This window comes from Nannobrachium achirus (assembly GCF_963921795.1).
Source record: "Nannobrachium achirus genome assembly, chromosome: 10".
Classification (NCBI taxonomy): domain Eukaryota; kingdom Metazoa; phylum Chordata; class Actinopteri; order Myctophiformes; family Myctophidae; genus Nannobrachium; species Nannobrachium achirus.
Genome location: NC_137819.1, coordinates 30,058,411 through 30,079,410, shown reverse-complemented (window position 1 = coordinate 30,079,410; position 21,000 = coordinate 30,058,411). Strand labels below are relative to the sequence as shown.

General features: G+C 42.3%; 2 protein-coding genes across 3 annotated transcripts; one reads left to right on the top strand and one right to left on the bottom strand.

Moving 5' to 3' along the window:
• Positions 1 to 148: 148 nt before the first annotated feature.
• tmem79a (transmembrane protein 79a) lies at positions 149 to 5,032 on the bottom strand. Of its 2 annotated transcripts, none has more exons than XM_080734978.1 (5): positions 4,902 to 5,032; positions 3,671 to 4,473; positions 2,016 to 2,210; positions 1,352 to 1,574; positions 149 to 1,105 (listed from the first exon to the last, which is right to left on the bottom strand). In XM_080734978.1, exons 2-5 carry the CDS (start codon positions 4,368 to 4,370, stop codon positions 913 to 915), a joined length of 1,311 nt encoding a protein of 436 aa, XP_080591104.1. In that variant the 5' UTR covers positions 4,371 to 4,473; positions 4,902 to 5,032; the 3' UTR covers positions 149 to 912. The 2 variants fall into 2 exon arrangements, with proteins under 2 accessions (XP_080591104.1, XP_080591103.1); XM_080734977.1 differs by having other exon boundaries at positions 4,898 to 5,030.
• Positions 5,033 to 6,227: 1,195 nt separating this feature from the next.
• Positions 6,228 to 18,098, top strand: msto1 (misato mitochondrial distribution and morphology regulator 1; the record flags this gene model as incomplete). The annotated part of the gene is made up of 14 exons (XM_080735091.1): positions 6,228 to 6,311; positions 7,272 to 7,389; positions 7,977 to 8,046; positions 8,314 to 8,389; positions 9,005 to 9,056; positions 9,229 to 9,373; positions 9,794 to 9,908; positions 10,897 to 11,031; positions 11,355 to 11,507; positions 15,082 to 15,213; positions 15,416 to 15,600; positions 15,747 to 15,851; positions 16,889 to 17,001; positions 17,467 to 18,098. 14 exons carry the CDS (start codon positions 6,228 to 6,230, stop codon positions 17,727 to 17,729), a joined length of 1,746 nt encoding a protein of 581 aa, XP_080591217.1. The 3' UTR covers positions 17,730 to 18,098.
• Between the last annotated feature and the right edge of the window lie 2,902 nt (positions 18,099 to 21,000).

Genomic DNA, 21,000 nt, shown 5'->3' with positions numbered 1-21,000 from the left:
ATACATTGTGTCACATAGATCACACAATTTCCAATATCACATGACTTTTGTCATTAGAAAACTATTCTTTGACAATACTAGCAATTAATTCAGTATTCCACATAACCCTAGAAAGTGAATACTTCAAAGAGCATGACAGCATGTGCATATAATGTACTGTAGTTTGTAATTTACTGCTTTGTCCTGTAGTACAGATTCCCTATTGAAAAACAAAAACATGAATTCATAATTTGACACTTACGTAAAAAAAAGCCCAATGCATTTCAGTGAGAATGGAGCAGATTTGAGAAATCTGCCATTAGCGGATTTCTCAAAAAAAGAATAAAGAATTCCATTGAAATGCATTATGCTTATGAGCTGGCAACCATACTTTGGTGTGCTTAGAATGTATTTATTCTTAAAATCAGAATGTGCATGTAGTCTGGGCATTCCTCTGACCCATGAGGAACAGAACATGTACATTTTGCCATAGTAACCAAATGATGCCAATCTCACTGAGCTTGCTAGGTAACGACATGCCAAGAATAGTATTAAAAAAAAGTTCTTCCAAACACTTCATATGATTTCTGTGCAAACCAGATGGTTTATTATTTGTCAGCCAGTGACTAACAGTTCTAATGTCTTCCCATCTTTCCTTCATATCTGCTGTGTATGAATATATCAGCATTGTCTGCTTCAGTTTATCAGGACTGGCACAACGTATTTAGAGACACACCCAGAATAATGTGTTATTCTGTGAATTCAAGAGGGCTGGTCTGCTTTAAGAACCCTTGCCAATGCCATTGAATGTTTAATGAGGATGAAAACCCAAGATGCCTTTTTGATGTTGATGTGTCATGAAACAAAAAGCATTGCATTGTACGTATTCTCTTATCGCCTTGCTTCTATGGACACTGCCCCAGACTTCATCCCTTAACCCCACCACCTTTTCATGGGAGGTGGGGCCGTGGTGGGAGGTGCTACATCAAAGATTGACTCTTCTCCAAGTGATGAGCATACGTAGTACAGATTGGTGCCCAGCATGACCAACATGGGGAAAAAGGAGAGACCGAATCCCAGCCCCCTCACATTGCTGCCCAGCGAAAGACAGACCCAGTAGATCAACCTGTATGACAGAAAACAAGATAGTTCTTAATGAGAAAAATAATGGATTTTGAGAATGTATTAGACATACAGGAGAAATGTTTACACCCTGTACTGTAGGACATACTGTAAGACTGATTTATGATTAATCTGGTAGATCTAGTAGAGATGATAAATCTGGTAGAGATATGATTAATCTCTTGACAAACATGTAATCAATGCCATCTTATAGACCGAGTGTTGAAACTCATACACAACACACACACACCTGCCAAAGGCAAATATTATAGTGAGCAGGGGCACAAGCTTGAGGAGGTCTTGGCTGATGTAGGTTGCCATGACAGCTAGATTCAGGAAGTAGACGAGGAAGAGGCTCAGTGACTCGTTGACATAGTGCCAGTGGACGACCACTTCCCTGTTCTCCAGCTTGCCCTCGTAGAGGGGGTTCGGTGCACTGTACCGCAGCCTTGCCACCCCTTGCACCAGCACACCTGCAGAAAGACAGAACAACAGCGTAGGCGTGCAGAAAGGGAGGGAGGTGCGTGAGTTGTTTATTCCTTGAGTGTTCGCTTTTGTTTAGCATTTTTGCCAAGAAAGGTACATTTGGTGTTATAATTTACTTTAGTAGACAGTCTTGTGCATAGCTGTGGTGTGAACACTGAAGGGGGGTCCTTGCACCACACATTTTGTCTACTACAAAGCATTAGCCAACACCTTACATTACGGAACCTATAGCATGACACAACATATCTTAATTCATCCAGTAAATTATAAGGAAAGCCATTTAGCCGTGTAGGATTGCACATTTGTGCATACCAAGCTATATATAAATAAAAACAGTCAATGGATATATTTGAAATATGAATCAAAATGTTATATTTAAAATGACACACTGAACACATTAAATTAAGTAAAATCAGTTAACATCTTACCAAGTACAATGGGGATGACGGCAAAGAAAGAGCAGCGTAACGTGTACACCAGCCTAACGGGGGCGCTCCTGAGCGGGGGTACATCGAAGGGAAGGAGAGCATAGCCCCCCCACACCAGGAAAGGGAAGATGACAGCTGCGGCAGCTGTCCCCAGAGCAAGTTTAAGTTTTTCACCGCACACATTGTCATTCACATCTAAGCAAGGAGAAAAAAATAACACATCATTTTCTACACATCATTTTCTACACCATCATTTTCTTTCCACCATTGAATTGTATTAAATTATTGTTTTTTTTTAATTTCTAGCAGAACGAAAACAAATGTTTAGGATAAGAGGAAGACACAAAGGGATGTCCCAGTATGTCTCATTGTGAGGATTATCACTGTATGGTAAAGGATTAGTACAGCAGCACATACTGTGACAACCATATGGGGACTCCAAAGGTGATGATACGTGGTTTGCAAAGGCCAAACCTTTATGTTTTGCAAAGGTCATGTACATCCAAGCGGGTGCCATGGCCATCCCTCTGAGCCCAAAATGTGCAAGCGTATCCGGGAAGCAGCCAAAACCATTCTCCCTGATCTCAATAGTCAAAGACAGAAAACTAGCCGCAAATTGCAACACTAGATTTTATTTTAATCGGATGAATCTAGGGTTGCAATAACTCCCATAGGGATCCAATGCATCAAAACGTTTTTTTTTTTTTTTTTGCTATCTGATTGTATTAAACGACTTCAAACTCACCAATATTGTGGCTCTATGGAAAGCTTGGAATTTATTCTTGCTATCTGCAAAGTGTTTGTTTAAGAAAAATCCACCGTAGAATTGTTATGATTTATTTTCTGTCAAGAAATCCGAGCAGACATGGTTTATTTTCTAAGTGTTGAACTTCGGAAGCGCTCGTCTTCTATTTACGCAGCGTCCCGCTGCCTCCTGCATTGTGACATTTAGAACCAGGTGGTGCACAGGACCGCTGAGTGACTTCCCACAAGCGCTTCCAAACTCCAGCACTTGGAAAAAATAATCACCTGAAGCCAATTTCTTGATAGGAAGTAGCTCCTAACATGTCTACGGTGGATTTTTATGAAACAAACACTTTGCAGATAGAAAGAGGATACTCCAAGCTTTCCATACAGCCCCTGCAATATTGGTGAGTTTGATGCCGTTTAATACAATCAGATAGCAAAAAACTGTTTTGATGCATTGGCTGCCTATGGGAGGTATTGCAACCCTAGATTCATCCGATTAAAATAAAATCTAGTGTTGCAATTTGCGGCTAACAGAAAACTATGGACCTGAACAATACTTGCTTCGAAACCTATTATGACATGAGTTTACTATATTATTCCCTTTTTTAAATGTTATAATCTTTCATGTTGATATGTTGGTCTTCACATTACTACTTTAAAATGTTATTTTACTCAATGTTTCATTAATGTTTTGGTTTGTTCTTTTACATTTACCTAATCACATTCCCCTGAAAACAAAGGATGCTCTTTTGTTTCATGCCATCTGGTGAAATGTGTACCTGACCAGTATGTATCTTAGAGCAATGTTTTCAGTACATATCACAAATCAATCTGGTCTATATTAACTAGGCTGATTAATCCCATTAGACTTTCAGTTAGTACAAGTTATCAGTCTACATACGTACATGCATTATACTTGTCATCTCCTGTCCACTCTGAGTACAGCTGGCCTGCTGAGGCTGGGTCTTCGGTCTTCAGCTCATTCTCAATGTCCTGGTCAACATATTGACTGCTCTCCTGGGGAAGCTCTCTGCTGGACTGATGCACTATGTTAACTTGCGGAGTGAACACCAAAGCAGCTTTCTCTGGCATCCAATTCACTGGTTCTTCGTCCTCTTCTTCCTCGTCATCCGCCAATGAACCGTCACCTTTGTCGCGCCTGTCCATGACCTCGTCCCTCCACCTCTCTCCCTCAGGCATGCTCTCCCTCCATTTGGCTTTTCCCTTTCCGTCACTATCTGGCTGACTTTGGTCCTCCGACAGGTCTTGGCTTCCTCTACCCATATCCTGGTCCATCTCAATCTTCTCAGCTGTGTTTTCTGATAACAATCCCTTGTTGTCCATCTCCAGCCTTCTCATCTCGTCTCCTGGCCATGGCAAAGTGCTTGGTTCCAAAACAGCAGAGCCAAACACTTCCTGCTCCTCCTTGTGGAATTCCTTCTCCACCACTTTTATCAGCTCTCCTGCTTCAATGTTGTCATCTTTCTCTTCATCTGTCCCCTCAGTACTCTCTGCATGCTGTTGATTATTGGCCTCTGATATTTGGATTACAGCAGGACTATGGGTTGCTCCGGATTCTGTGATTACATTACTTTGCCCAGACATTTTTTTGTCTGACTTTTATTTTATTCAAGTGTCTGTCTTTAGTCTCTCTGTGCCTCTATAACTCATTTTTGTTGCTGTATGTCAATACAGTCTTCAGTGGATTCTGAAAAATAAATGTTATTGTCAAATTCAACTCCCATTTTCCAAAAGCAAAGTTCACTTGTTATCATGGGTGTGTCATATTACAGACAATAGCCTACAAAAAATGATAGCCTAGCCTAGTGCCTACTTACATAAGCACCACCACCATCACCTATTTGAATAACACATTTTAGCCAGGCAGGCAATACAATCTATAGGTCTAATGGTCTAACTAACTATGAGACTATAAAAACAGTATGAAATGGTCAATGGCTTAAATTGAACTAGTTGAAACTTTTCCCCTAGTATCTATGCGATTATAGTTTTCACAGCCGTGACAACTGTTCAGATTCAGGTGAGAGCCAAAACATTCCTGTGGGACAGTCTAAACTGCGATCCTTCAGGGTAGTCTACCCATACTTAATATTATTGTACAGAGAGCATACCTACTATTAATCCCGCTCCGTCGCCGAAAGCAACCAGAGTAGACGATCCTGAACGATCCCCTGCTTGACAAGAAGTTCTGCTTGTTAGGTGAGAGAAAAGTTAGTAGGCAGGTGTGGCTAGCAGGTTCATTCTTTAGTGACTGCATATACGGTAAGGGGGCGGGTCAACTGGGGAGACTTTGCCCGTGGCTAGTATCACAAACACGGTGACACAATAGTCGAGGGAGTCACTGATGGGGAAATAGCATGGGAAGTGGGCTGTATGTAGTAGTAGTCTGTGTAAGGCATTATGGTAAGCAGGCAGGCTGAGGCTACACAATAAAATTCCCACCAGTGTTCATTTAACTCTGAGAATTATACACCTTTTGCACACTGGTTTTGCTGTGTAAACTAAAGTTAAACGTCAGTCATATTCAGAGTGACTCACGGCTCTCCTACTCGCAGACAAGGATTGGTCTCCCTTTGGTCTCCCTCTCAAACCTGTCTCACCGGCTTGCCCGCCCCAAACGCACCCATGGGGCAGGACATCTTTTGTTATTTTAGTACCCCATTTATAAGGACCGTATTAGTTGTAGACCATACTTTCAAATGGCGTAGTGCATACTAACAAATATATTGTTTTAGCCTATTTGATAAAATATAAGAACATTTTCGGTTCTATATAATGAGTTTAAAACTAAAGGTTGTTCAAGTGGCTGACTATAAGTTATAAAACACACGTAGACTAGTAGTCTATTATGTATGCTATAGGGACTGAATGCAGTATTGAATATCTTAATAAACTCTACTGCATTTATTTTCTATTTACCGTTTCGTAGGATAGTTTTTTCAAGTGCGTGTGCGCCATCCCATAGCCGTGGTTGACTGTGCGTAAAATTAGAACTGTGTTTAACTGTCTGTAGCGTGTAAGTTAATTGCCAATCAGATTCAGATAATTATGTCAGAGCCAGAGGTGTAGAGTAACATAAGTAGGCTACTGTAGCCTACTACTACTATACATTTACCTATGATTTAGCCAAATAACTATGCCAGGTTGTGCCTCTCTGGGCTATGGGATTAGACTCCAACCAATCGGAGCTGCGTGCGCCACATGTGAGGCCATGGCGCAGTGAAACCGAACTACCTCACTGCGTTTTAGGAGCAGCCAATGGTATTTCTGTACGCTCTTCAACCCAACCAATGGTTATGCTTGTTGTTGTGTAACTTATAGTTATGTTAGGTAGACCGAGTGAAAACACTGTTGTCATTCAACAGTATCACCAAAAGATGCGCTTAATGCGCAAAGAACTGACATTTATTTAGTTTGCTTTGATCGTTAATAACCGGCGCGATGAGTGGCCATTGTAGAGAAGTCGTTACCCTTCAGTTGGGACACTATTCAAACTATGTGGGGACACACTGGTGGAATTTACAGGTAAGCGTTATTTCTGATAGTTTTTAGCTAACTAACGGTAAGTTTGATCTATGTATATAACTTATCCAAGTTCAAAACCTGTTTTGATGTGTAAGAATAGTTCGTACTGAAAATGAAAATACAGTATACACTAGTACACTTTGTACACTATGAAGCTAACAGGAAGCCAGTAGCTTAGCTAGCTAGACAACACAAAGACCAAGACCATAATGCCTAATTAAATCTCCCTGCTCATACATACACGTATACATGTATATGCATAATACATACGTACAATAACCTTATTTCAGCTTGTAGGATTAGTAAGCTAACTACTAGCTAACTGTCGTTTATTCTCTAGGGTGTTTGCAGGGTGTTTGGGATTCAAAGTCAGTTTCAGTGAGGACCACCCTGAAAAATTAGTGTCAAGTGAGGCCTTGACATTTATTTATATGTCACAGTGAGTTCGTACCATACCAGCGAATCAGATGGCACACATCCCATACCCGTATGGATATGGATATCCTAGCCTGCAGCTTGGTAGTCATTACTGTACTGTGTTGTAATGGAGGTTGAGTTGCATTCTTAATCACTGATTCGGTATTCCAATACCTAGTGCCTAGTCTGAGTAAAACTGACCCCTCAGCAAGATATTAACAACGATTCCTTTTGATTCAGTTAGCTTATTCAGTTGGTGGTAAGCTACTGGCTACTGGTCATGTATCACACAATTTAACATAACTTGTCAAGTCATGGTGAGCAACGTTTCATGAAGTATGATCCATTGTTTTATAGAACAAAACATAAGCTAACAATTCTGTTAGTATTGTTGTTTATGCACTGTATTGTTGTATGTATATTGTGTAACATTATGTACATTCTATATATTACACTTAAACATTTGGTAATACTGAGTTGTACTGAGTCTTCCACTCACATTTCGTTCTACCTCAACCTCCCTTTCCTTCTTGTGGTCTTCAGGATGCTTCTTTATCAAATAGCCCCGATGATGTACTGAGTGACGTTGTGTTTCGTGAGGGACAGACTGTGGGGGGTCATGTCACTTACACCCCTCGTCTAATTGCCATGGACCTCAAAGGTAAGCTGACCACACACTGTATGTATGATACGTCGGCTGAGACAAAATGTCTACAGTAATAACGGTCAAAGCAGACTGTTCTCAGTGAGGAAGCTCAGATCCTTTGGTGGGTGGAATAGGATGCTGCAGTGCTGATGTTCTATCAGTCTGTAATGGCCAGTGTCCTCTTCTTTGCGATTGCCTGCTGTTGGTGTGAATGCAATCCACGTCAAATACAGATTCCTTGCTGCAGCTGACAAAGTGCAGTGTGAATGCAAACCCACTTAATTTATACATGCAAGAATGTTGCAACTTCACCCCCCAATCACACCGAGTCTACTGAATTAAGGGTGTGAATCTGACCTATGAGTTCTGCCGATGTCAGAAAGTATGTGCCATGGTCATTAAGTGGGCTTCTACCTTCACCAGACATACTACTGCAACAATTATTTGTGTTTAATGTGTTGAATCACAGGAATCAGACATTACACTATCTGCTAGTCTGTTTGTACACAGTTTTTGTAAAAAGAATGTCTGGAGATATTTTCACTGCCCATTGGAGAATCATCATTTTTTAATAGCTCGCTCTCTCTGCTCCTTAATAACAGGTAGTCTTTCGACTCTAAGGCAAGAGGGAAGTCTTTATGAAACTGACAAAGAGGGCAATGCTTTCACATGGTATGTGTGTTTCAGTTATGCTGACATTCACCAATATGTGTGAGTGCTGTATTTCAGAATATTATTTGGGTGCTTATTAGAGGGTACCAACAACTAAATATAGTATAAATTAAATAAATGTGTTTTTCCCTTTCGTCTTATGTGATATAATTTGTGAACCACATTTCACAAACATTAAATCTCAATCCTTTATTGGCATTTTCAAAGTATCTTTGCATAACTTGTAGTTTCTTTGTGTTCAATATGAAAATGTGCTCTACTTGGCAGGGAAGGAAATATAACGATACACAAAGAGACTCCCCCAACAAAAAACAGCTTCCTTCAAGACCTGGACAAACTAGATGTGAGTATTTGTAATGAGATGTAAATGCTGTGCGTTACAATATGTAATTTAAATTGATCTCATGACACAATGTCTGTAAATTGTGTTTTGAAAATGAAAAATCAAACCTCGGTTCGAAGTGGAGCGGTGAATCTGAGCAGCTATACCGTGTGTGTGTGTGTGTGTGTGTGTGTGTCTAGTCTGCACAATAGTGCCATAGAAGCTGTGTGTGTGTGTGCCTGCACAACAGCGCCCCTCCTTTAACTTGTGTGTTGTGTGTGGCCACTCAAGGTATTGCCAGGCTACAGACATACCCAGCCACCCACCCACCCACAGACATACCTGTCTATTGGGATCGCTTTCACCGCTCCAAAAAAGGAAAGGGGCTCTGTGACATTGACATGCAATTATTTTCAAAAGAAAAGACGGGAATGTTCCAGAGTCAGACAGCTCTGAGAGCATAGCTTATAGTTTATTTATTGTTCATTCCATCACTGGAAAAAAGAGTCCTAAGAATTAAAGGGCAGGGCTTTGTTTTTCATCCACTTATAATTTCCATGTGCATAGTACTGAACTTGAATCATGAATAACATTCTCGTGCTGTTATCTTATTCTGGCATCTATCTTTGTTTTCAGAAGGGGGAGATGTTTGCTGATTTTGCCTCCCAGTCTCACCCTCAATGCTCAGGTATTACCTTTTTCTCAGAACTCCTAGTCAGCAATTCTCTCTTAAAAACATATTTATATTATTATTAACAATTGTTTGCATGTGATCTTTAAATGCAGTCTATGGGGTTCCCTCCTGTGTATAATTAAAAGTAACCAGAGATCATTCCTAAAACTCCTTTTGTCAAATGCAGTGAGCATGGCTACTGTGAACGACCACCTGGAGCGGTTACAGAACGCCTACAGGCTGGAGGGCAGTGTGAGGGTCTGGTCTGACTTCCTCAGGATCCACCTGCACCCTCGCACCATCTCTGTCATCCACCAGTACAACCATGATGGGTGAGGGAGGGGCACCGCTGATCCACTTTACACACATTCTTGGAGGAGGGATGTGGGACGATTTGGGAATGTCCAGATTGTGCTATAGAGTTATCTGGTTCATTATATGCATATATACCAGTATATTTCTGCTGTCGGGCAGAAACCACCAACTCCAAAATGTTCAGGAAATGAAAAAACATTCAGCTCAAGTGGAGTTAGGAGGTTTTGGCCAAAGTGCTTTTTTTACAACTTTTCATTAAGGGTGTTCAATAGCACTGATTTATGAAAAATAAAGAGGGCTAAATAGGTGGAGTTAGCTGGTTTGGCAGACAGTGTGAGGATTAGGGATGGGACGATAAGCGATATTATCGTTGCATGTCTAAACTGCCATGTCAGAGTGTCGACAACAGCTCAATGTGTGCATGTGTGGATGTCCAGGGAGACTCACCGTCTGGAAGCGTTTGGCCAGGGAGAGGCACTGCTCCAGGGATCTGTGTTGGAAGAGCTGGAGGACAGACTGCACTTCTTTGTAGAGGAATGTGATCATCTTCAGGTAACTACAACACACACTTAACACGTCATTTGAAATAGTTTAATTGTACACACACCGAATATATTATTTACCTCCACTTACCTCACCATGCTCTCACTCACGCACGTGTGCGCGCGCGCGCACACACACACACACACACATGCTGCTTGGCACTCTGCTTGGCACTCAGCATCAAGGGTTGGATTGGGGGTGAGTCCCTGCGACATACTAGTGTCCTGTCCAAGGGGGGTACTTGTACATGAAGTTGCCTCACGCTACAGATGCTGGAGATAGTGTCCTGCCCTATGGGCTTCATGGCTCAGCAAGGCTTACTTACCTCACAATCCTCTGATTTCTCTCTCACACACACACACACACACACACACACACACACACACACACACACACACACACACACACACACAAACAAACACCGAATAGTGTTATCGGGCCTCATTCACAAAACTCGATTTTTGTGCAAACATAGATGTATCAAATGATGAATGCAACTGGTTTTTACATCAAATGAGCATTCATCATTTATTTGGTGAATGCATCATCGCGACCTTGTATAATGTAGAGCCGTGTGCAACAAGACGAGGAAAGCCAAACATACACCATAGTACAACAGTGTCTCACCGGAAAGAATATCTTATATTAAGCTGACAATGCTTTGCATCGCAACCTGATTGTGATGCGCTCACTTGCCAAAAAACACTAGGGGCCATATCCCTTATGCCTAATCTTAGTAGGCATTCTTTATATATTAAATCGCCAATCTACACTGAAGATTATAGAGGAACTTGGATTAAGTAGCGTACATCCAATTATTACTTTATCTTCTTTATTTCAAGTGCATTCAGTGATGTTGACCAAAGGCCAAATCATATTCACTCACTTGAAAGTTCTCATATCATTTCTCATATTCTTCCTTCTGTCCTTTTCTTCATTCCCTTCTCTTCCCATTCCTTTCATCTTGTCCTCTTCTTGCATCCCTTGTCCCTCTCAGGGGTTCCAGGTTCTGTGTGACTTGGCCGATGGCTTTTCCGGCCTGGGATCAAAGGTCACAGAGATGCTGCAGGACTCTTATGGTGGGAGAGGCATCTTAACCTGGGGGATGGCACCTATCAGCCACCCAAACTCGGTGAGTAAGGAGAAACATTCTGTGTAGCCATCTGCAAAAATCAGATATTACAGTTTTGTTCAGACTATTGTATTCGGTCCGAGAATGTTTTGCCAGCAAAGTGAACCTGCGTTTTGTAAACTGTTTGACTGATGTTATCCGGGTTGTAAGGCTGGATTTCTTAAGACAGGATTGGTCATGCTATCACAATATGTAATATAAATGGTAAGATGGAATTAACTTCCCAGTGGATTCCTTGCGACTCGCGTCACTGAAACCACACTTTAAATTTCCCAGAATTGCACCTTTCTAGTTTTGTAACGCTATTGCTTCTGTTGATTCAGACTCCAATGAAGAACCTCTACCACCAGATAAACTGTGCATTAGGGACAATGCATCTCGCCAGGCACAGTTCTTTCTTCTGCCCTATGACCTTAAGGGGTGGGCTTGGCAGACGACCCACCTCTCCCATGGCCTTTCCTCATCTAAACTACAATGTGAGTTTCAATTATTATTATTATTATAATTCAATAATCTTTTCCATTTCCCCCCAATTTAGTCATTGCCAATTCCCTGTGTATACTGCGGACACAGCCAGCCTCCTCACTGTTGGGTCTTGGGGAAGATGTGTAACATCTCCTCACATCTGCTTCTTTTCACCTGACAATCAGGAGGTTTCACCAGGAGAGAGTAATGTGCGAGTAAATCTTGCCACCAGGTATTCCTGGCCACCAGAACCTACTCGTGGCCAGGAATATAACGCGTTCTCACTCCCAAGGTGGCAACGTTTCTGATGTTTTTGATGTCTCTCATGTGTCTGATACCGAGACTAAGGGGGCAATGATTTACGATTCTGTCCCCATCAGGATCAGGATGTAACTAGACCCTTCCCTGCTGAGCGAGCAGGCACCCGACCAGCAGTCGGGGTTTGCTATGGTAGTGTGTCTGCTTCCCAACAAAATTGAACCCAGGGCGGTGTGGTGGGCAAGTGTTTTAATCCTTAGCCATCCAGAAACCCCCAGCCATTCCTAATAAAGAGTCCAGATTTTGTTTTCGTCTAATAGAGATACTTGCTAGTTTACCCTAGAGATTATCCTGAATTGTTTGTCTAATTCAGTGGTTTTCAACCTTTTTTATATCAAGATCCATTATTTATTCAGCATTTGAGCCACAGACCACCATTTGATGAGATGTAGCCTCTCAGACAGGCCCATTTGGTTTCATTTTATACTCTCAAGAGTTAAAGATCTATAAGGGTCCATTTGGTTACCAACTCTCCATCATTTAGCTGGGGACCACCTGGAACCCCCCCAAGGGGTTGAAACCACAATTGATCTATATCAGGGGTCTTCAACGTTTTCTGGCCAAGTACCCCTTGAGAGAGAGATGAAGCAGGGACCCCCACAACCTGTTCAGAGATTCCAATTCCATATAGTTTAATCGTATAGTAACTCTGAGGGCAGTGGTTCTCAACCTTTTTACACCAAGTACCACCTCATGTCTCTCCATGTACCACCATAATAATCAAATTATTGGCTTAGGAATGCAACAAAAACTAAAACATCACCATGAATTCAAAGCTCCATGGAGTGTGTAACCGATATTTCTTTTTGTGAACTACTCCTTTAACTCCTGCAGTTGTCGCTAGGGATGGCCAACGGCTAACCGTTACCGTTAAACCGATAAGAAATTGGTTACCGGTAAGCACTAACGGTCAATTTTGACCGATAAAAAAGAAAAGAAAAAGGAAATCAACCCATGTGTCACACCAAAAGCCCCGTACACCAATATCTACGCAACATCAAGTCATCAACCATGCAACTATACGCGCTGTGGTCACACATTTCTGGGACACCGATGTCTGTGTAACATCCATGCATTCACGCAACTGCGAGTCTGCGACGCTGCTTGATTTGGAGTCGTACACGCTCCATCGTGGTGTCGTCGATTGGATTTTACAAAACAGACCCCCGTCGTCACATTGAATCCCGTTTAAGAAGAGCTTAAAACACAACTTTCTAATGTTACATGTTGATGACGTGAGGAACGCTAAAGTCGTCTTGGTTACATAACAAAGCTGAGCTCAGAGTCGCAAATTCAATGATCGCTGCATCAGCACACACAAAACACGGGCGAGAGAGAAAAAAATGAATGAAATGGACATCACGTTTAGACGATTCAACCACTCCAAAAGTCATACGATTGAAAGTTATTGCTCTACATGCGAGCATCTCGCTGCGGATGTTTTGTTAGGCGATATCCAGGGAGTGCACAGAATGCTAGAGAGGCATGGGCTGAAGGGCCTTTTGGTGGACAATTCTGTTGATAAAAGTTAAGGGCTCCAGCCCCCTTTGCTGTATGTGCGCACTAGGGCTGACCTTCGATTACTTTTTTCATAATCGAAGCTTAATCGAAGCTTTCTTTCGAACTTCGAAGCTTCGATGACGGCGACCGGGGGGGGGGTGGTAGGGAGCAAAAGTTTATCGGTTACATAAGTGATAACCGTTAAGGAAATGTGTTTAAAAATGCGCGATTTACACAATTTTAAAAGGGAAAACACACCAGTTTTTTCCTCATAATAATGCTCCTTAATTTCATTAAATAGTACAACAATACAACGAGGAAGAAGAAGATACGAATGTTTTCTACATTAAAGAAAGGTGTTTTTGCAGGACAAGTAGGATTGACATAATCACATCACGTCAGTAATGTAACAAAGCGCGGCTGCAGCCTGCAACAGCAAACACTGCAGCGCGACTCGAGCCCTATATAACAAACAGATTAACTCCCAAGTCCCAAGGTGTTGTACACGCTAATGTAATAGTAGATTTTATAGTAAATAATTGCACTGCACTGTCTGAATTAAAGTTCCACACTCATCAACCGAAAGCTGATGGTCAGGCTCAGACAACGTAGCCTACTCTATGCGGGCGCGACTATTGAGCTTGCAGCAGATCCGATATAAACTTCATCAACACCACGACAACGTAACCCTAGCAAGTTGGGTTTTAAGCTCTTTTTTCCTCTTTAAAATGGGATCGACGCTGACGGGGTCCGTTTTGTAAAATCCAATTTTCGCTGTTTGTTTCCTTGCGTTGAGTTGTGTGTCTGTCAGCGAGTGGAAGACAGCAAACGCATGCATGGTACATGTTACACCGACAATGGTTTGATAACGAAATGTGTGACTGCATCGCATAGTTGCATTGGGTGATGTTACTCAGACATTGGTGTCACACATTTCGGTGCCAAAACGCATGTCGGTGTATATGTGACAGCGCGCTGTCTTTTCTTTTTTTTTCTTCATCATCGACCATTCTGATGGCTTCATGCATGCTCTTGTTGTTATTAATGTTAACACGTGTGTGAGAAGGGGGTGACGCTATCACGCTAGAGTGGAGCGAGGCGCATGCAAGCTAAGGCACGCGGCCCCCCCAAAGGACAAACGGCCGCGGCCGATTATTCGAATTTATTTTTCAAATTCGAATACCGTGCCTTCGAACGAAGCTTCGAATATTCGAATTTTTTGGGTCAGCCCTAGTGCGCACGTGCCTGGCGAAAGCCCATCACATTACAGACTGATCATTTCAATCCCACTGTTTCTTTGCAAAAACACATTTCTTTTAGAAAACATTTGTATTCTTGTTTCTCCTAGTTTTATTGTTTGTAATGTGTAAATATGGCACTTTATTATGGGGAAAAACGGGTGTATTTTCCTTTTTTAAATCGCTAAAATAGCGCATTTTTGAACACATTTCATTAACGGTTAATTAACTGATAAGGCCTTTCGGTTATCGGTTAAGAAAAAATCTCCATTTGGCCATCCCTAGTTGTCGCACAATGCCACAGAGCACAGACACTGAGACATACTGTACATTGAGAACTACCTGTAGTATGATATAAATATTTCACTCCACTTTTGTCTTTTTTTCTTATTTTTTGGGAGACTCCTCTGTGTACCACCTGTGGTACATGTACCACAGGTTGAGAAACACAGCCCTAGGGGTCCCGGACCCCCTGTTGAAGACCATTGATCATATATCTAAGTGTATGTTTATATGTCCTTTGTGCCAGCCCTCACTGTGGTACCACAGCAGCGCTGTCCTGGCTCTGGGTCTGGATGCCCTCACTGCATCCTACAGGCTGAGGAACAACACTGTCCACATGTGGCAAGTGGCAGATGCACTGACCATGTCTGGGAAAAAGGTGACTTCATGCTCTCACATGAACACAGTAGTTTCTTACTATGGTGTCTTATAATGTAGCTTACCTGTCCTAGCACCATTGAACTTAAGGTTTTCGGGTCATCATATGTGATCATCATCAATGTTAGATGTGATTGTCCCCTATGAAAGGGCAATCCTCCTATGGAAAAGAATGATGGTCAGTGAGGTAATGTTAATTTCAGGTGGTGGCTGCGTATGGTGCGGTTCCCTTTCCCATGGAGCAAGGCAGCTGTCTTCCTGATGCCTTGACAGACTGTGCCGATGCACTACCATGGAAACCCTTATCAGCTTGCCCGGAACTTGGTGATGGTCGATGTTACGGCCAGATGGTGACACTCAAGGGCTTTGAGGGACAGAGCTTGGTCAGGTCAGCATCTTCCCCAAATGAATGAATATAATATGTTGATTTGCTTTCTGCCATAAAAATTTAACATAGCCCAGATAAGCATCTTCTATGTGACTATTGTAATACAAAAGAAAAACAACATCAAAAACTACAATCTATGCTATCAGGTCTCTGGAACCAGGAACCCAGCCACGCACTCCCCTGCACAGCCTTAAACGTGCGGACGATGTCCTTGAAGCCTACATCAGTACCTTCTATCCTACCACACCTCTGTGAGTTCCCCATTCTCTCTCTCTCACTCTCACACACACACACACACACACACACACACACACACACTGTAACTATAGACTGTTTTACTGAGAGCTCCCCAGTAGAGCTCCATTGTCGTTGTGTAAACAGAATAGAAGTAAAATTATTGAAAATGGGAAATACTCAAGTAAAGTACAAATACTCAAAATTGTACTTAAGTACAGTACTTAACTCTTTGCGTGCCAGCGCCCTCTAGGGGCCAAAGAATGCCAGCGCATCTCTCATAGGCGAGCGCTTTAGCTTCCAGGACTTCAGCTTCCAGGACCTGACGTGCTCACGTTGATGCACGCCATGGAAATGTCCCGGATGAAGATGCTAACAGAATGGCTATTCCCATTTTGTCATCTAAAAGATCATTTTTGGGCGATTTCGCCGTAAATAAACCTCGCGCCGCTTTCCTAAAACACAAAAAAGAGATATAAGCCTTTAAAGATGCGGTCATTCATTGGATTAGGCGGAGATTGGCGATTGCGTTCGCAAATTACGGCCGGCTGGGACGTTGTTAGCTTTCGGCTAGTAGCTACAAAAATCAAGCCAGGCTTCAGAAGGCCTCTTATCATTTTATTCATTTAATTAAATAAAGCCGAACTACTTCGGGATCGGCACACTCGTGTACTCATCGGAAGCGGCGCCGAACATCGGGTGAACATTGGGGAGCTCAAAAATGTATTTTAAACCATTTTTAATGGAATATATCGTCGGACAGAGTAGAACGGCTAGCTGGCTAGCGGCTAGCGAGCCAGGACCACCCACGACTCTACAAGCAGCTCGGGGTAAGTGAATTAATAAAAAAAAGATTGTATTGGATTGAAATAAAGCCGAACTAGTTCGGGATCGGCACCAGATGAGTTAAGTAATTGTAGGCTATAAGTTACATTACACTACTGTTTACACTGCAGCCAATGGCGGCGGCGCCCTCTACAGGATGTCTATAGATAACTACTACTGATTGACAGTTTATGTGCTTATCTTCTTGCCTCTCTCCTTTGCTGTACAGGGTAATGCAACTGGTGTCAGCCCCCAGCAAACTGACACCTCCTTTCCCACACATATGCAGCCAGTCTCTTGGTGAGCAGGGCTTATTACAGAGTCAGACCCTTCACCCTGGCTGTGAGTATACAGTGATTTTTTTTGTAACCCATTTGGGCCTAAACGCAAAACGCTGTGAGCTTTTATATCTGCTATTTTGGAACATTTGTGCCGGTCTTTGAATATTTTTGACCCGATTCTATAAATGTCTCTAAATCCTTCTTCGAAATCAGTGGTTCTCAAACTTTTTCATGTCAAGGACCCCCGAAATAACATGTATTTGGCCACGGAACCCCATCTCAAAATATGTTGTTCCAGGGACCCCCCAGAAGCAAATATTTGAGTTACAAATGTTATCTTTTAAAAAGATATATTCAAAGACTTGCAAAAACAAAAATCACGATTTATCAAAAATAGCAGATCTACAAGCTCTACTAACCTTAAATAAAACTGATTCTGATTAATTTCTTTCAAGTGGAGCCCCCTTGATTGTGCCCTGCCTGCTCCTTACTTGAACTTCAGTTTCTCTTTCTTCATTGTGTGCAGCCTCAGCGCCCGTAGTCTCTTCGCTGCCCATCCTGACCTCCCTCCAGTCCAGCCCCGCGGTCGGCCAATGGCTGTCGGATATGCAGCTGGGCGCCAGCGCCCTTGACATCCGCCGCACGGCCCCCAGCTTCCTCTCACAAGGACCTGAAATGACCGACTACCTGGAGGCTCTGGAGGAGCTGCGCCTCCTGGCCCGATGTTACCGGGATGACAGCGGCGGAGTGGCCCACTCCTCTTCTTCTGAGGATGATGATGATAACTGACGTTATGAGAGTGTTTAGAAGAGTTCCATGCACTCCATAGTCGTGTGGATAAGACTTGATGTCCACCGACTGCCATATATACAGTATGTCAGCCCAACAGCGGTGTATTCACCCTGCCAATCAACACACGCACCTTGCATATTATGTAGTGAGAAGAAAAAGAACTGTACTTCTGGTTTGGATGAGGACAAGGACATTAACGAATGAGATGAAACGGTTTGTAGATTGTAGCACATTAACCAGAAGAAAGAAGCCTGTCTCGTTAAAATGTAAAAAAAAAAAAAAACATTAGCACATAGTAGATCCTAATTTAACAATGAGTGTGAAAATGTCATTTCCATTTTTACACTCTAGTTAAATTAACAAGGATTTTACAGTGCACACGGAACTGTTATGTTTCTTAATGTGTAATTAAATGTGTTTTATACTAAGTGCTTTTGTTTTCAAAAAGTGCATCATCATTACAATAAGTAAGGTTATAGTAGGGTTTGATATGGACCCATAATTGTTCATCGGGGATATGGAATATTGTGTAGAATATCTACATATAGAATATTTTAATAGTGCCTTGATGAATGCAGTTTTCAGTGCTTGTGGCAGCCAATCTGAGAGAAGGGATGTGTTCACGATTTATAGAAGATCTGATCTGATACCATGCAATTTATGAAAAAGCCTGTTGGCCGATTATCAAGGCAGCAGTTTGAGGATTTCAAATGTTTATAATGTATTCCAGGTTTTCGTGGTGAGATAGAGGTCTCACTAACACTAACAATAGAACGCCCCTGCAAGGGAGTTGGCCCTATCACCTGTGATATTGTCATCAGAAATGGGATGTCTCCTCTTCTCTATTTCCTCAAAGGAGGGACTAACATACAAGCAAGGAAATAGGATTTGATTTAAGGACTTGAGACACAGCTCAGGTCTGCTGTCTCCTGTAGATACTAGTCAGGGCAGGTGTAGCCACTACATAATCTACACTACACACATCGTTGTGTGTTGCTTGTGACATCCGACTCTGTTCTGTCCATGCTGTCCAGCAGAGCTATTTCCCCAGGGAAATAGCTTTACGGTTGCAAGGAGTTGCATTGATGTAGACAGGCCATAAGCCTTTAAAGCACAAGCGATATGATTTAGGGTTCAAAGCTTTTGACATTTTCACATCCAAACTCTAAAAGATCCTCTCTAAACTCTACAGCAGGGGTATTCAACTAAATTGTTCAGGGGGCCATATTGTCAGAAACCCAAAGGGCCAGGGGCCGGACTAACGTTTGTCTGTCGTCCCGTCGTCCCCCCCACCCAGAGAGAGGGGTTTGCTTTTAAATGAAAAATATAAATATATTTTTTTAATTCAGTTTCTGAACCAGCCACACAGATATGGGCCATGGCTTGGCCATCTGGCCAGTGATATATATCGATGACATCAGGGATCTTCATATATGGGCATAAAAGAGATTATGGGGAATACCCATATATGGACATTTACATAGGTGATATCACCTGTGATGTCACAGTAACAAGGGAACAACCAATAGACTGTAAGAATGTGTACTGACTGACTGACAAACCTCAACATGTATCATGGTATACTACGACAAAGTATACTACTTTGGTCGCAATTACATCCTGCACATAATTCTATATTCATTCAAACTCCTAACTGACTGGGGACAGTGGGGAGGGAGTCTAATGATCCTTACATCCTGACAGTGGCGAAACTAGCCCCCGGTGTGCCCCGATGCGAGATTTTCACCAAATGCCCCTCAACAACAACAACAACAACCCCCCCCCCCCCCCCGCACGGCCAATTAATTTGCGCAAATGCGGGAGTACAAAAGAAGACATTTACACACTCGCCAACTAAGGTTTTCATGACAAAATGTAGCCCAACCAAGTTTTAGTGTCTCACTGTCTCCATTTCTCTCTGGAAGAACTCATGAACTCCTCTTCCCCAGCTTTGAAATTGAGACACTCTCCAACACAACTACTCTTGACATTAGTCTACTCTACACACTACAAACATCACCATGCCGTTTTTCCAAAACAGCATTATAAATATCATCCATTAAGAAAACTAGGCCTACATTAATGACAGCACAGTTTAACTGACAGCGATGCATCACTGCAAAACAGCATTATTTATATTAATTACTTAACTCACCTGCTAAAGTAAGGAGGATGACAACAACAAGAGCAGTTGGGCACGTTTTGTTCCATATTCCACAGTGTCTTGGTTTCAGAGAGCATGGCAAATATTAACTGTTGCCTCAAAGTCTTGTTGAAACTTTATTGCGACCGAAGGTCGCATATACTCTGAAGAATCGTGTCGCTTGAGTGTCCGAAGCCTCGTGACCGTCCTTCCGAAGCCTCTGTGATGTCAGTGTGATGTCAGCGAGTTGTGACATCACTTCCTGTACAGGGCAGCTACACGAAATGTGGATAACACTATATATGGAGATAGTCCAGTCCATCATGTCATATGGGACTACCGTCATAGAAAGTAGCCATTGTTAGGCCGGAGTCAATGGCTGTCTGTCTGACTGCCAAGTCTGCCATTGACTTGCAGCGCATGAACGCCGCACTGGAGCGTGAAAACCAACAGGCCTGATGGAAAATGATACATGGCCGCAGGCTTTGTGACGTCCCACATCTTATGTGCTGGGCATACTACTAACCGACGCCAAGGACCTCCAGAGGCCATACAAAGAGTATCTAACCCGAGGCCCCTTACTAAGTAGCATACATTTACAACATACCTTCTCCAAAAACATCAATATTGAACTCCATATGTATATGGATACATACATGTATTTTTATTAATAAAGGATAAAATAAAATAAAAATGCCATAGATGGGCATTCCCAAAAGCAAAATCCCTTTATGCCCATATATGGGGATTTCTGATGTCATCAATCTCTGACCCTAACTAGCTCAAAAGCCTGCTTTACTCTGATTTACACCCTACCTTTCCAGATGATGACCTATTGGGTACACACTTATGTCCAAATATAGAAATCCCAAGGCATCAAACCTAAGCTTGGATTTACTAATTAACATATGTTTCATGCCCATATATGGAGATCCCTGTCCCAATGTTATCAATATTAAGGACATATCTGGAAATGCCCATATTTGGTAATGTCCACATATGGGCATGTTTTGACATAACATAGTCAGGGAACTCCATGTATGGGCATAACATTGTTTCTGTGAGTGTGCCAAGATTCTGTGAGTGTGCTGAGCTCCTAGGGTTGATACCCTCACAAAAACATGA